Here is a 14,593-nt window from a genome sequence, read left to right as displayed (position 1 = left end):
CCTTGCCGAGGACCAGAGAGGCTTGTTCATCACACATTTCACCACTAGAGGGCTCACTGGAGGAGAGATCTTCCACCTGTCATTCCTGCTCCTCTTTCCTCACCTCCTTGTGTCCAACTTCCCCTCTTCATCTTCTCTCTTCTCTCTTTTTCTCACTCAATAGGTTTCCTTCCCTATCCTTCCCTCCTTTCTTTCATCCTTTCCACTTTTCCTCTCTAACTCTCCTACTTTCCTCCTTTCCTACCAGTCTCTCCATCTCTTGTCCTCTTCATCTCCACTTCCTCTCTTCTACTCTCCTTTCCTTTTTTTATCTGTCTCCTTCCTTTATTTCTTCTTTCCTTCCCCTTTCTTTTTACCTCCTTCTCATCTCTTTCATATTTTTCTCACTCCCTCTGTTTCCTATCATGTCCTCTCCCTTCCCTTTATTTCCCTCCTCTTCACTTTTCCTCTCTTACTTTCCTATTTTATTACCTATCTCTTCCTCTCCATCTTTCTTCCTCCTTTTTTCATTTCCATTTTCCCATTTTTCTTCATTATCTCCTCCTTATCTTTCCCCTTTCCCTCCTCTGTTCCTTTCTCTTCCTCTTTTTGTCACCTCTTTGCAGTTTCCTATCATTTCCACTCTCATTCAGTTGTTTCTTTCACTTGTTCTCTCCTGTTTTCCATTTCTTTTCCTTTCAACTTTCTCCCTCTCTTCTCTTCTTCCCCTATCCTGTCCCATCTTACATCCCGTCGCCTGTTTTTTATTTCTTCCCTCACTGTTGTCCATTCTCTCATTCACTCTTGCCTCTCTCTTTTTCCCTCATAATCTCTCCCCTTCTTTTTCCTATTTCCTTTCCTCACACCTTTCCCTTCCTTGTTCCTTCTCTTTACTCTCATCAGTTCTTTCGCTCATCCTTTCCTCCTTTCTCTCTCTTCATATCCTCCCTTCTTTTCCTCTAACATGTCAGAGCTTTCAGAAAGGGGAAGAGAGAGAGAGAGAGAGAGAGAGAGAGAGAGAGAGAGAGAGAGAGTCAGACAGATAAAGAGCCCAGGAGAGAGGGAGCAGACTGAAGCTGAGCAGTGAGTGGGTTGAGCAGCAGGAGAGCGTCTGTCCTCAGAGCTGTGGATGATCTAGTCTCAAGTGTCACTGAGAGTAAAGAGTCTGCTGGACTAACTGGTGGTCCCAAAAAGGAGGAAGAACAAGAAACAGGACCTGTCCTCTGAGAACCGAATCTCCTGGATGATCACCTTTAAAAGCAGCACAGAGCCTGAAGCTGCTCCAGCTCAGCAGAACAAATCATTCCCTTGAGAGGAGAATAAAGAAGAAGAGGAGGGGAAAAGTCAATCTATTCAAAAGACAAGAACAACCAAAAACAAGGCTAAGTGGTGCCGTTGGGGACTGGTGGATATATTTGCCTCTGAAATCCAGAAGAGGAATAAAAAAGAAAAAGTGAAGTGAGAAAATAAGGAAAAGGACTTTCATCGTAAGATCAACCCAAAGAGGATGTTGGGGTCTGTAGCATCCACTCAGATGCAAACAAAAGGAGGAGATATAAAGATGAAAATAAAGACAGAGTAACAGGTTCTGATATATATTTCTTTTTTCAAATCCAAAAGAGGAGACATAAAGCAGAAAGAAAGAGAAAGAAGAGGAGAAAGTTTTCTGTCATCTTATTAATGAACAAAGACGTTGTAGACAAACATTTGTGTGAACTTCACTTCCTCAAGTCCAGGTAAAGGTGGAAGAGAAAGAAATAACTAAAGGATGAATACAGTTTTTCGTTTTTGGATATTTCAATAAATCATTCTTAAAGGGAGCAAAAACTGAAATCACCTGAATCTGCAGTTTGGTAAAAACAAAGGAGCAGGAAAAGTTCATAGCAAAAAAGTCTAAAGAAACCACAGAAATTAGAGAGTCAAGAGTCAAAAGTCGAGGAATTAAAGGAATACAGAGGGATAAAGGGATAAACGAAAAAGGAAAAGACAAACATCTGCGAAGAAGGGAAGAAAAAAGAGGACAAGCAGATTCAAATCAGATACAGAGAAGAAAGGGATAATCAAGAGGGAACGGGCAAAAAGGGAGAAAAGGATGAACCAAGAGGAAAATCAAGAGTAAAGAGCAGAACAAGGAGGAATCAAAAGAACAGGGAGTAAAAACAGAACAAAAAGGGAGGAATAATTACATCTAGAAAATCCTGAAAAAGAGGAAACATTTGAAAGAGGAAACCAAAAACCACAACTAAGGAAGGAGTAGAGCGCAGGTGTGACAATGAGGTTCCTGGTGCTTCTCACAGCTCCTCTCTCCATCCTCGTCCTCCACATCCTGGTGGTGGCCTCCGCAGGCAGCATGTCCCCGGGCCGGCTGGAGCGCTGGGTCCGCTCAGGCCTCCAGTCGCTGCAGTGGGACCAGCTGGACCGGTGCCTCCGCATGTCCTCCCTCTCTGAGGCCGAGTGCAGGCAGCTGGCCCACCTGCCGCTGTCCTCTGTGGCCGTTTACGTGTCGGAGCCTCGCACTGCCGCAGGTAGGGAGGGCAAATGTCACACATCAGTGAGGCATTTGAAATTTTCTTCTTATTCCGTGGAAAGAACCTGCCAACAATGTATGTGAATACACGTCCACTGAGAAAATACAATTTCAAGATGTGTTTAAATGTTCATCCAGATAGAGAAAATACAATAAATCAATTTTACAATGAAGGAATGAGGAGGGCTGAGAATTAATATATCTTAGAAATGTATATAGAAAAATCAGTCAAAAGAATGAGACCATACTGATTAATGGCTGCAAATTCTGTCCACCGCCTTAAAAACAACAGGTCCAAGAGTCTGTTTCAAACTGTAAAATCCCAAATTACATTGATCAAATAATGTCATACATTTACCAAATTACACAGAATCTTCAAAAATGTTGTTCTCTGAGTGTATTTTAAAGGACAGGTCATTAGTTTGGATATTGATTCATATTAATGTTAATATTAATGGGTCTCAAACATGTCAAGATGTATTCAAAAAATCAGTGCATGTATTAAATTATTAATGTAGAAATATGAAATAAAGTCATTTTGAATGGATGACAGCAGAATATCATTGACACAATTTTTCAGAAATGGTGACTATGTTGTGTTTAAATTTGTTTTGTTGAATATTTGTTCCCTTCATGGTTTTATATTGTCACACAATGCAGTAAAAGTCTAAGTGAAGTTATTATTTGGGATGGTACAGTTTCCCTCCAGTGGGGTCAGTATAATATTACCATAATATGTAGTCTATCTGTTGGGTCTTAGTGTGTGCAACAGTAATGAATGGGCACTGACGTTTTTTTCCCTTCATGGTGTTTGTCTGTAGACAGTGTAGACACAGAGGCTATTCATGGCACTTTTAAAGTGTGTTGAGGTAGTGTCCTATGTCATATTATGTTAGAATTACCATAATAAATGAGGTAACCTATGCACAAGGCTACACATGGTTTTCTCTGATATTCTAATATCTCTTTTAAATGGACCAATTACCCTGTAAAGTTCATGTTCTTAATAATCTATTCCTCGAAAACCCTTCAGGTAACCCAGACAAAGTTCTGGCCATCCTACCGGACTCCTCAGGTGGGGTGGTGAGCTCCAAACCGCGGGCAGGTTTCAGCGTCAGCCAGGTGCTGAATGGAGGGGAGGGTCCCCACAGACACCAGCAGCCCTTTCCTGGCTCCACGGCCCATGATGCTGTGCTGGTCCTGGATCCAAGTCCTGGAGAAAACTTTGGACATCCGGTGGTTCTCTTCTACGTGGATGTTAATGTGACAAAAAAGAGATGCTCCCACCTGGACGGCATCTACTTGGGTGAGTCAGCAGACGTTGACAAACAAGTCATGGTTTACTTCGTTTAAATTATTCATCACCTGCAGGTGTATTAGACTGCTAATTGCCTAATCATTTGGTTTTTGGGACATTTAAATTTGGGCTAAATTAGTAAAAGCAGAAAGAATACAGCTGCAAAAGTAGAAGTAATAGTAATCACTAATGGTGTGCCACAGGGAACTTTTCTTGGTCCATAACTATTTATACTATACATAGTAATAATTATTCTCCCTTATCTTTACTTCAGCTTCCATTTTTATGAAGAGTTTCAGCCACTGTGCACCTTTTAAATGGATAAACTGCAAATTGCCCTGAAGCTAGATTCTTACAGTTTAAAATTACAATTATGAATCATAAGAACTTCAGATAATAAAGCCCTCAAATCTCCAAGTGGACTGAATTTGTCACTTGATTGCCAGTTGTCTGGCCTTCTATACAATATGTCGTTTTTGTTTCTGGTTGTGTGGTTGTCTGGTTATTAATGTTTCTTATTCTCAGGTTTCTCATAGTTGAAATAGCATTTTGATCATTTGTGAAAGGGTTAACCATTAAACATCAGCGTTTCTAAAAAAAAAAAAAAAAAGGAAAAAAAAAGAAAAGAAAAAAAGCTCCACTCTTGAAAAGACCAAAAGGGAGAGCAGAAGAAGTGTTTCCAAAGTGCTTTCCTCATGTAGAAATGGTCGAAGGGGACAGGAAGTGAATGTATTCTGCAGTGGTCCTCACAGGTTCTGTAAGAGTAACGTGTGTTAAAGTGCAAGTTGCAGACCTCCTGCTGCAAGAGAGGTCAGGGGCAGATGTTGAGGTAAATTTGGCCTTGTGTTACACGAACACACACCTGTCAATTATTCATACAAACACACACACACAGCACTGAGCCCCCTGCTGGGTCCTATAGATGGAGTTTAACCAGTATCTTTTAGCACATTAGCGAATCTTTCTTTAGACCTCATTTAACCTTGAGAGGACAAGAAGAAAGAGAAAGTGGAAGGAGGAGGAAAGGGGAGGTAGGGTACACAGAGGAGGAGCAGATGAGAATAGAGGAGGAAATGTGAGGACATGAACTGGAAGCTCAGTAAGTGAAGAGGATAAATGATAGATGTTTCCAAGGACTAGTGGAGGCTTCAGTTTATTCAGGTTCAAAATGATCCACGGCTGCTGTTGGGCCCCAATAACTGCCCGCCCCTTGAGACCCAGGGACAAACCAGTATTCCTGTGCTGGGAATGTTACCTGACCTGAGGTTCTTTGTGCGCCAGTTAGTTTGTGGTGATCAGATTTAATGAAACTTTATTTAGGGCTATAAGCACATGATACTGTGAACTAAAATGATTAACTTCGGGCCTTTACACAGGAAATTTGGTTTGCACACAGGGATTAAACAGAAAGGTCACAGCAAGTGATGTAAATAAACAATAACAATAAATAGACAAGTATATAAATAAAAAATATAAAAAGCAGAGCTGTTGTTTTGAGCAGAGGTCACACTCCTTATGAACTGGCCGAGGGCAACAGACTTTAGTTAAACTGCTGTGTTTCTCTGTTTCTTCAGGTGATGAGTGTTTGACTCTGGCTTTAAAGGGTCGTTGTCAGAATCAGCTGAAGCGTCGGCAAGCCGTGCCAGAGAGGCTTATGGGTAATGGACATAGTCGGCTGCCAGGTGGGGCAATGCGTAGTGGTACCATTACCACTAGCAGCAGTAGCCGTCTGGTGGAGCGGGCCGTCGGAGGGCTCTGTGAAGTCCACTTCCTCCCACTGGTGGTGGGAGTCGGAGACAGCAACCGAACCCAGAGGCTTCGATGTGTGGGTGAGTGTGAACTCACTACCTTTACTGGGTTTCAGCCAGTCTGAACAAAACTCAACAGACGCCTTTTGACTAAATATGAAGCAGTCAACAAGTGTAGCAGTTTCTTCTTTCTTTCAGTATTTGTGCTAAGCTAGGCTAAACATATCCTGGATCTCTACTGAAGACTGATCAGCAAACATTAATTAACTCTTCATTACTGGAAGATGGATCCTTGTACACCCCACTGAATAAAGTTTCAACAGCCTTAGTGGCTCTGTGAGGTTGTCCTGGTGCTTTAATAGAGATGCTAACCATTTCAGTTTAGCATGTTAGCATGCTAATATTTGTTATTTACCACTAAGCACAAAGCACAGCTGTGGCTGATGTCATTTACGTTTGGTCATAAGACAAAATATTAGACAAATTAAAACTTAAACCTGGTGATGGTGTGAAAGGAAAAGTCTGGGGATCACCAGAATCAGTTGAACCATGAATATCTGTAGAAAATTATGTGCCAGCCTAAAACATCAGGGGATCACCGAATTCAGTAAGATTCATCCACTAGGTATATCGAATAGCTTCATTCTGCATGTATCAAAGTATCCATTTCATTGATGTTGAAGGTAGATTTTGGTTGGGTGTAGAAAAACAAACTAATCTGATGTCTTAGCGACTGGGTTTGTTAAAATCGACCTGAGTTCTATGGGTTGTGTGGAATTTTGTTTCATTTTCATTTTTTCATTCCTAGTAGGAGGCTTTCTGAGTGAAATGTAGACTTAATCTCATGTTCTGCCAAGACCACCCACACCTGCAGCCTCTGCCAGCAACCTGGGCGTCGTGAGAAAAACTTCTGGGAAAATGTTATTTTGCTGTTATGGCAAATATAAACAATCCTCGGGATGAAACCACAAACCCACCTCTGGCATGCTGAAAGTATGTAGAGATTAGCTATTCCTTAACTTTTGATTGTGTCCCATTCAAACCCACTGTCTGCGGAGTAAGCAGGTTTCAGCTCTGGGGCTTGGCTTTATTTAGAAGTTGTTTCCAAGACAAGCACCTGTGCGCTTTCTGTGATGCTGTTTCATTTCTGAAATCTTCCATGGCTCTGCCTCCAACAGACCATGCAGAGTTTGCGAGGTGCCCTCAGCTGCTGCCCATGGGCTCTCCTAGTTTGCCTGTGTCGAGCTGTGAGCTGAATAAAAACACCAGACGCTGCCACCAACAGCCACTGGCCACTCACCTCTCCTGTCGACTCTACCAGACCTGTGACCACGCTGTGCTCATCTCAGGTAGGACAGTGTGTCTGCTTTGTTCATAACTGAAACGTTCTCAGCTGTATCCCCAAATGTCTAAAATATATTTTGATCCTTACACTGAAGTAAAAAGTACATAAAATACACAGGTACTGTCATGGCCTATAAACAGTGGTTTATAAAGACACGTTTTGAAGCCTGAAGTTGGGTTTACTGTTCACTGCATTACTGGAGCCAGTAATGTTCAGCAGGCCCAGACAACAAGAGGCGGACTGCGCTCAAAATCAATGGAGAAATGCAATTGGATGCAGGGTGTGCAAATTGGAAAGACAATTCTATGGGAATTTGATGTTTCAATGTTTCAACTTGAGAAAAAACATTTGCATGTATCCCAGGGTTTTATAAATCGGATTCACAATGGGACATAGACAAGAGGAAAAAGGAAGGAAAATCACCCCCCTGTGATTAGGCTTGTATCTGATACAGAAGGTGTGGCTGAGCCTGTTCCTCCAGTGGGAAGTTCGTAAGCTCCTGAAAAAGGTTTTTGGAAATTCTTAAATTTTTTGAGCGCTCCAATTGTCTTGAAAAACTGAAAACTGAAAGTTTCTGCAAGTGAGAATACTTATTCAGAGACTGTTCCCCCAATAAAAAAAATGCCCACAGCCACTTATTACGACCTTTAGATATGTTTTATTGTTAAGCAACATTTAGCCGTTGTGTGACACAGCCTCAGTCTTTCCAGCAAATGCCCCAAACATGAAAGTGACAGAGCCCTCTAGTGGCTCTATGGGAAGTATGACGGGAGCAAAGGAGGAAGTCAACTAATGGTTTACAGCTCAAAGTCGGTGTAGGAAAGAGGTCAGGTCAAAAAAACATTGTTTCTTTTAACCATGACCATGAGTGTTGTATAACCTTAACCACATGTTTATTATTGTAACCATGACAACAATGGTTCTCTAACCTTAACAAAGTACTTCTTTTAACCCAAACCACGATCTTTCCGTAAACCTTATCAAGTTGTTTTTGTGTCTAAACCAACAAACCTTTACCATTGTATTGTTTTTAACAGTGGTTAACGCTGTTGCCTCACAGCAAAAAGGTTCTGGGCTCCTACCTCGGGGCCTTTCTGTGTGGAGTTTGCATGTTCTCCCTGTGTCTGCGTGGGCTCCCTCTGGGTACTCCAGCTTCTTCCCACAGTCCAAAGACATGCACGTTCGGTTAATTGGTGACTCTGAATTGCTCGTAGGTGTGAATGTGAGTGTGTGTGTGGTTGTTTGTCTCTACATGTCAGCCATGTGATAGACTTGCGACCTGTCCACGGTGTACAATGCCATTGCCCAATGTCTGCTGGGGTTGGCTCCAGCCTCCCCATGACCCTGTACAGATAAGCAGTATAGAAAATGGAAAGATGGTTTTTAACAGTTTATCTGTGGCATATCTCCTCCCACCATTAGAGGTGTAACACAGATCGTATCAGAGGGTAGGGACAAGCCTAAATGGTTGGAGGACTTGTTGGGTATTCAGAAATTAATAAACTCATCAGTGTGTGTGTCTGTGCGCAGGTGGCTGGCAGCAGCAGATTACGTTCCAGCGTCACGTTCAGAATCTGCAGAGTTTTTACAGAATGCTCCGGAACAATGGTTTTCATAAAGATCACATCAAGACCTTCTTTGCCAGCAGTGGACAGCTTCCTGGTAGGACACTGTTGCACTCATTGACCAAATTAAACTGTTACAATCACACTTCAAAGAAACTCATTCCTCTCGCAGTTGGCAAAACACCAGTGATGGAAGAAGTATTCAGATCATTTACTCAAGTACTCAAAATCTTTTCAAAATATTTTCCTCTAAAATCTGATGCATGTTGCTCTAACGTCAAAGTAAACAGTACTTTGATGTTATAGTTGTTTAGGGATCCATTGCCTCATAAGCTTTTGGGTCATGTCATCTACACTAATGCATTATATTGTACATATGTCACGTTTGGTTAAAAAAAGTCTTTGTCGGAAGAGCAAGTAGGAACTAGCAGTCAAGTAAAGGCAGTGGAGTAGAAACTCGAGTATTTCCTTCTGAAACGTAGTGGAGCAAAAATGTACAGTAACATAAAACAGAAATATTCAAGTAGTAAGTTCAGGTACCTCCAAACTGTACTGAAGTGAGGCACTTAAGAGCAAAAAATCCACAGACTGACCACTGCATTAAAGCTGCAAATTTATTTTGCAGCAGATAAAGAAAAGCTAGCTGAGAGTTGAGAGTGAAATTAACTGACTCTTCTCCCCCATCTCCACCCGCCCACCAGACGACATAGAGGGTGTGTATTCAGCAACGGAGAAAGCGGTGATCCGAAACCACGTGTCGTACGTCTGCAGGAAGCAGCACTGCGCCGACACACTGGTTCTCTACCTGAACTCGCCGACGCGCAACGACGGCACCATGCTGCTGTGGGACGCCAACCTCAACGGCATCGTAAGAGAGACATACATACATACATACGTAGGATTAGGCACTGAGTACGAATGGGTTTATTTTGATGGAGGGAATGTGTGTAAAGTTCCTCAAATACAGACACATACACACTGGTGTCTTTGAAGCAGTGGGAAATGATTTGACACACGTGGGAGCCATTATCTTTCTGATAAGATGATTCCACTGAAAACACACACACACAGAAAGAGAGAGAGAGAAACCACCCAACAGTATTTCTGTCATTTAGGTTTCTGAAAATGAGGACATGAGCTCATCTTTGAAGGCAGTTATTAAGCCAATCAACCAGTCAGACTGTGTCCAGCAGGCTGTGGTTGTGGCTGTAATCAGGTTCTGGTAAACAGGTTTCAGATTTCTTTTTTTAATTCTATTAATATGTTATATCAGAGCTCCATTACCTTTCGTTACTCAGCTCCATCGAAGGTGCCTTTAAACAACTCCACACCCTCCACACCTCCATGTCACATCTTTTGTATTTAACACGTAGGACCAGAAAAGGAGACATTGCAGTTTAACAAACAGGCAGCCGCACAATGTGCTAACCATCCAGCAGCTAGCTTGGCCTTGGTAACTGTACACAGTTCTCCAGATGTGCAGTTGCACATCCTCCAACTCTAAAAACGAGGTGACTCCTGAATGTACGTGTACCTACCAACTTCCCTGGAGTCGCATTTCTCCTCTTTTGGTGGAGGCTTATCTCAAATACTGATGTTAAACTAATCTACAGCAATTGGTTTTGAGAGTGCATATTGAATGTGTAGACTACTGCTAACATGTTACCTATTGTCCTAGGGCTGCATTCATGCAATGCTGGTAAAACAGGAAGACCAGAAAAAAACTCCTCTTATTCCAACTTGAAAGATTTCATGCGAGTGTTCACCTGTACTTGTCACCTCTGTGTACTCTCGCCATCATTCTGAAACTCATCTAGTTTATTAAGGTGGAAAAAAAAATATCGCCAAAGTTTGCCTCCTTCCAAGTCTTTAGAAAATGTCACCTCCTCCCTTTCTCTTCCCAGGCTGATCTGAAGGAGCGGTACTCAGTCAACGAGTTGCTGGCCGACCTGGCAGGCTGCAGGGCGACTCGTGTTCTGCTCTTTGTGGATCAGAGCTACAGTGGTGTTCTGTCCAAGAGGCTGCGAGGGTCCCAGAAACACCTCAACGTGGTCCTGATCCAAAGCCAACCGCGGCAGACCCATAACAACCAGAACCAGAGGCTGAACCCAGGCTCTGAGGACAGCAGCTGGTCCCTCATCAGCCCTGCAGTCTGCCTGCTGGACCACCTGGGGAAGGTAATTTATCACATTTAACCCACCTTCCCCCTTTAATTTTCGAAATAATCCTCTAATTTCCTCCTCCACCAATGATGTCATCAGGGTGCAGGGATCTCTCGTCTCCTGGAGCCGTGGGCTGGCCTTTTAAACGTGACGTTAGCGGGCGCTCCCTGCAACGCCACGCCACCTCTGACCGATGGAGAGATGCGGCGAGAGTACCAGGGCTGCCAGAACCTGCCGACTGCGCTCTGGCACCAGAAACACAGGAGGAGCAACTGAGAGAGAGACACTGACACTGACCAGGAGAGAGAGAGAGCGAGAGCAAGAGAGTGACTGAGTGGGAGGAAATTAATCACGGACACACACACACACACACACACACACACACACACACTTATACAAGTGTTTGCATTACACACATGCATATTTGCCGGTGTGTGTTAACTTAGGACTTTAGCTTCAGTGTGCTTGGTGCTGTGTGTCCTGATTCTGAACTCAAGACTGTAACCATGGCGATGACAGCTCATCCCAAAGGGAGTGTCCTGAACACTATGTGAACAGTGTGTGTGTGTGTGCGTGTGTGTGTGTTTGTGAGTTCAGCAAGAGGACAACCACTCTTGGAGACAATTGCTAGCTTACACTCGGGTCAGTGTGTGTGTGTGAGTGTGTGTGCGCACCACATCTCCTGGGCACGTTAACATTTCAGAGCCAATCATCCGCCTCTATTTTAATCTTTACGACAGTTATTTCTTCTTCCTTTTTTATGTCTTCCATCCCTCTCCTGCATTCCTCTCTTCATCTCCTCCTCTAACCTCTTTCATGTTTCTTTCTTGCCTCCTTTCCTTCTTTTCCTTACTTGCATTTCTTATTTCCCTCAACTTTCCATCCTTTTCCATATTCCTTATTTGCCCTTCCTTTTCCACTCGCTTACTTTTTTTTTTTTTTTTTTTTCTGCTTGGCTTAGACTTTTTTCTCAACTGCTTCATCCGTCATTAATTTTACTTTGTTTATTATCTTTCCTTTTCTTCTCTTGGCTGTCACTCTCTCTTTCCCCCTGTTCTGACCACATTTAAACAGTTGAAAACACTGAAACATTAAGTGAGTTTCCATCCATGTGGTATGTGGATTTTGAATTGCTCATAAGAAAACATGAATGAAGACATTACAAAATTTAAAATGTTTAACTTTTTTTTTTTTTTTTGTCAGACTATTACTTCCAATTTTAAGAGTGAGCCTTTAAGCTCAATATTCATGGTATTTTTGGAGAGTATGGTGACACACAGACTAATGTTTGCTCTTTTCAAATCACTTTGCCAGAGGTTTATTCAATACATTATTCTCAGCAGAATTATTTCTAAAATATTCTATATTTTTCTTATTGAAAAGATCAAAGCCAACAGTGCATTAGTCTGTCCATCAATGCATTTTAAACCTCTGCATATTTTCCTACTGAGGCCGAGAATCTTTAAAAGTGGTCTACAAATATAAAGTTTAAAGCTCAGTGATTTCCTTTAACAGCTGGGCACTGTAGTTTTCAGAAAACATTACTCACAACAAGACTAAACGATGCAACTGTGGGAACTATTTTCTGCCACAGATGAATAGACATTTCGAACTCTTCTAAGTATTTGTGGAAACAGGGCTGACTCAAGATAAACTACAGTGCCCATGTTCATCCTAATCAAGATATCATAAAGAACATCTGGCTGCACAGGTAATACGTGCTAGTAGAATAAAGTCATTGTTGATCTTGGACTTCTCATGGGATTTGCCGTTATAAAAAAGAAAAGTGTAGGATATTGCAAGCCTTATGGAGAGATGGACAGAGGTCTCCAGTGTCAAATCAAATAAGTTGTATGGGGCTTTCAGACAGAACGCAATTGGTGCTGCGCTTGCCGCTCCAATCAGTGCACTGTTCGGAGGAGTCGCAGAGGACAGAGCAAGCATAGGCTGAGTTTTCCAAACCTTCTAGCAGGACTATAACTACGAAGCTGTGTGTTTAGAGTCTACAGTTGCCAGCAAGAAAGATGTATCTTTCCCGTGCTTAGAAACAAGCGTGAGCACTAGCCCTGCTAATAAGAAGAAGAACGGGAGCAGCAAGTTCGAGGCTGTGGGTGCCCTCAGGTACAGAGAGCAGCTTGGGGAATTTAGGCTTGTGAAGGAGCTCCGTTTGCACAGCGACCGGTTTCAGGTTTACTTTTTGTGCCTGGCTGGATGCCTCATTTTCATTGGCCGTCATAGCTCAGGCAAGCTCGCCGAGCAGTGCAGGGCGCTGTGCGTGGTTTTGCTTGGCACAGCAACAAACCATCTTGGCACAGCACAAGTCATTGGAAATAATGGGTTTCTGAGTGCAGTGGTGCCTTTGTCATGTTCTGTCTGAAAGCCCCTTGACACCCAAACAGAGTCAACATACTGTAGGTTATTGTTAGTGGTTTGAAAAAACTAGACAGCACAGTCGAATGCAACTTCACTTTGCAATGTGGCAATCAACAGAGTGCTGTGTGCTCCCAGTTTAACTCATGGTGTTTATTTCAGTTACCCTATCAAGAGCTTATTTGGTGGCGAACACGTGATTACATGAGATGAATCTTAGCTTAAATGTCATCATAACGGAATGATGACCAACGCGACAGAAATCACATCCAGGTGTTAAAAATCTGGATTTTACATGAAAACACTTGTGTCTGAAGTCAGGAAGTTTATTTTTAACATTTAGAGATGGAGGACGTTTTATGCTGAGGAAGAGGGAAAGACGGAGAGACACACACGCCGACACAGCCGGGAAACGACTGACAGAGATTGGTTGGCAGCGATCATGATTAAGATATGAAGCGCTGAGACTGCCCTCACTGCTACACAGACTGTCTATGGCATTTTAATAAAGGCACAACTTGCAAGTGGGTGTGTGTGTGTGTGTGTGTGTGCATGCGTGCGTGCGTGTGCGCTCCATCACATGAAACATGCACACGTTCTAATATTAACCCATCCCTACACTAACAGCGTACATGCTGTCTCTTGCTGGTACTTTGTGATTCTTGTTTGTACATTACCTCCTGTCTGTCTCCATCCCAGTAACAGTACAGTATATACACCACAGCCCGGTGTGCATCTCCCTCCATCCCCAGCTGTGTTTTGTACTGATGTTTGCTGTTGTACTGATTTTACAGTAGAGATTTGTTTATTCAAGAGATGGAGATTGATCAGAGGAACTACTTTCCAAACGCATGGGACATTTTGGACCAGAACTGCGTCCAACAGGTTGACATGTGCATATTCACAGTTTGTGTAATGATCTGTACAGAAAATGAGATGTAATTTAGCTGAAATGTTTTTAGTTGCATGCAGCATCACAAAATCTAGTCAATAAAATACTTTTAGAAAGCAGTTAAGATATTTAATTGTCTGGTTTCCAGTTCTTGAGCACTGCAGTGATGGTGATGAGTTACTGTGAAGATATAATCAACGCAGGCCAAGTTAGCACCGGAATTCTTGAGGAAGCTCTTTGAAGTAAACACTACTCTAAAAGGTGATGCAGCAGCAAAGCTGGACTGGCTCCATACTACCAGACATAAAAAAACATCTATTCAGAATAGGCTGCTCACAACATCCAGTCAGTAAAGGTATTTTGAGCTGTTTGATTTATCAAGACAAGAAAAAAACATGATTTCTCTTACACAAAGATGATATATTTATATTCAATCTTAACTAGGGCTGAACAATTAATCAAAACATTATGAAATCACAATATAAGTGCAATATCCAAATCCAATATTTTTTCTAGTTTAAATTAAATGAAAAAAATCAGCCTTCTAACTGAAATCATGTTTTTTTTTGTCTGAGTTGAGGTACATCAGCACAGATCACCATTAAAGGGAAATGTTGAAATGCAACTACAGCAGGTTTCTGTTTGCATTTTCTTCACAGCAAAATCTGTCCAACAAAAGAGTAAACACAGAAAGGTGGAAGCTCAGTG

General features: G+C 42.2%; 1 protein-coding gene across 1 annotated transcript; it reads left to right on the top strand.

Annotated features, from left to right (window-relative positions):
- Positions 1 to 11: 11 nt before the first annotated feature.
- Positions 12 to 14,011, top strand: LOC139623852 (uncharacterized). The gene is made up of 8 exons (XM_071482454.1): positions 12 to 2,504; positions 3,540 to 3,812; positions 5,378 to 5,632; positions 6,730 to 6,900; positions 8,427 to 8,558; positions 9,163 to 9,329; positions 10,366 to 10,638; positions 10,723 to 14,011. The coding sequence occupies exons 1-8, from the start codon at positions 2,252 to 2,254 to the stop codon at positions 10,897 to 10,899; spliced, it is 1,701 nt and encodes a 566-aa protein (XP_071338555.1). The 5' UTR covers positions 12 to 2,251; the 3' UTR covers positions 10,900 to 14,011.
- Positions 14,012 to 14,593: the final 582 nt, after the last annotated feature.

The sequence above is a fragment of the Trachinotus anak genome, unplaced genomic scaffold (genome assembly GCF_046630095.1).
Source record: "Trachinotus anak isolate AG129_WGS33_773 ecotype Australia unplaced genomic scaffold, CSIRO_AGI_Tana_v1 ptg000001l, whole genome shotgun sequence".
Classification (NCBI taxonomy): Eukaryota; Metazoa; Chordata; class Actinopteri; order Carangiformes; family Carangidae; genus Trachinotus; species Trachinotus anak.
The sequence above is the reverse complement of the archived record's forward strand: the minus strand, read 5'-3'. Positions and strand labels throughout refer to the sequence as shown.

Coding starts and splice junctions, on each gene's coding strand:
- LOC139623852 (XM_071482454.1), top strand. CDS start 2,252: ATGAGGTTCCTGGTGCTTCTCACAGCTCCTCTCTCCATCCTCGTCCTC. Junction 8,559..9,162: donor CAGCAGTGGACAGCTTCCTG/GTAGGACACTGT, acceptor CCCGCCCACCAG/ACGACATAGAGGGTGTGTAT. Junction 9,330..10,365: donor ACGCCAACCTCAACGGCATC/GTAAGAGAGACA, acceptor TTCTCTTCCCAG/GCTGATCTGAAGGAGCGGTA.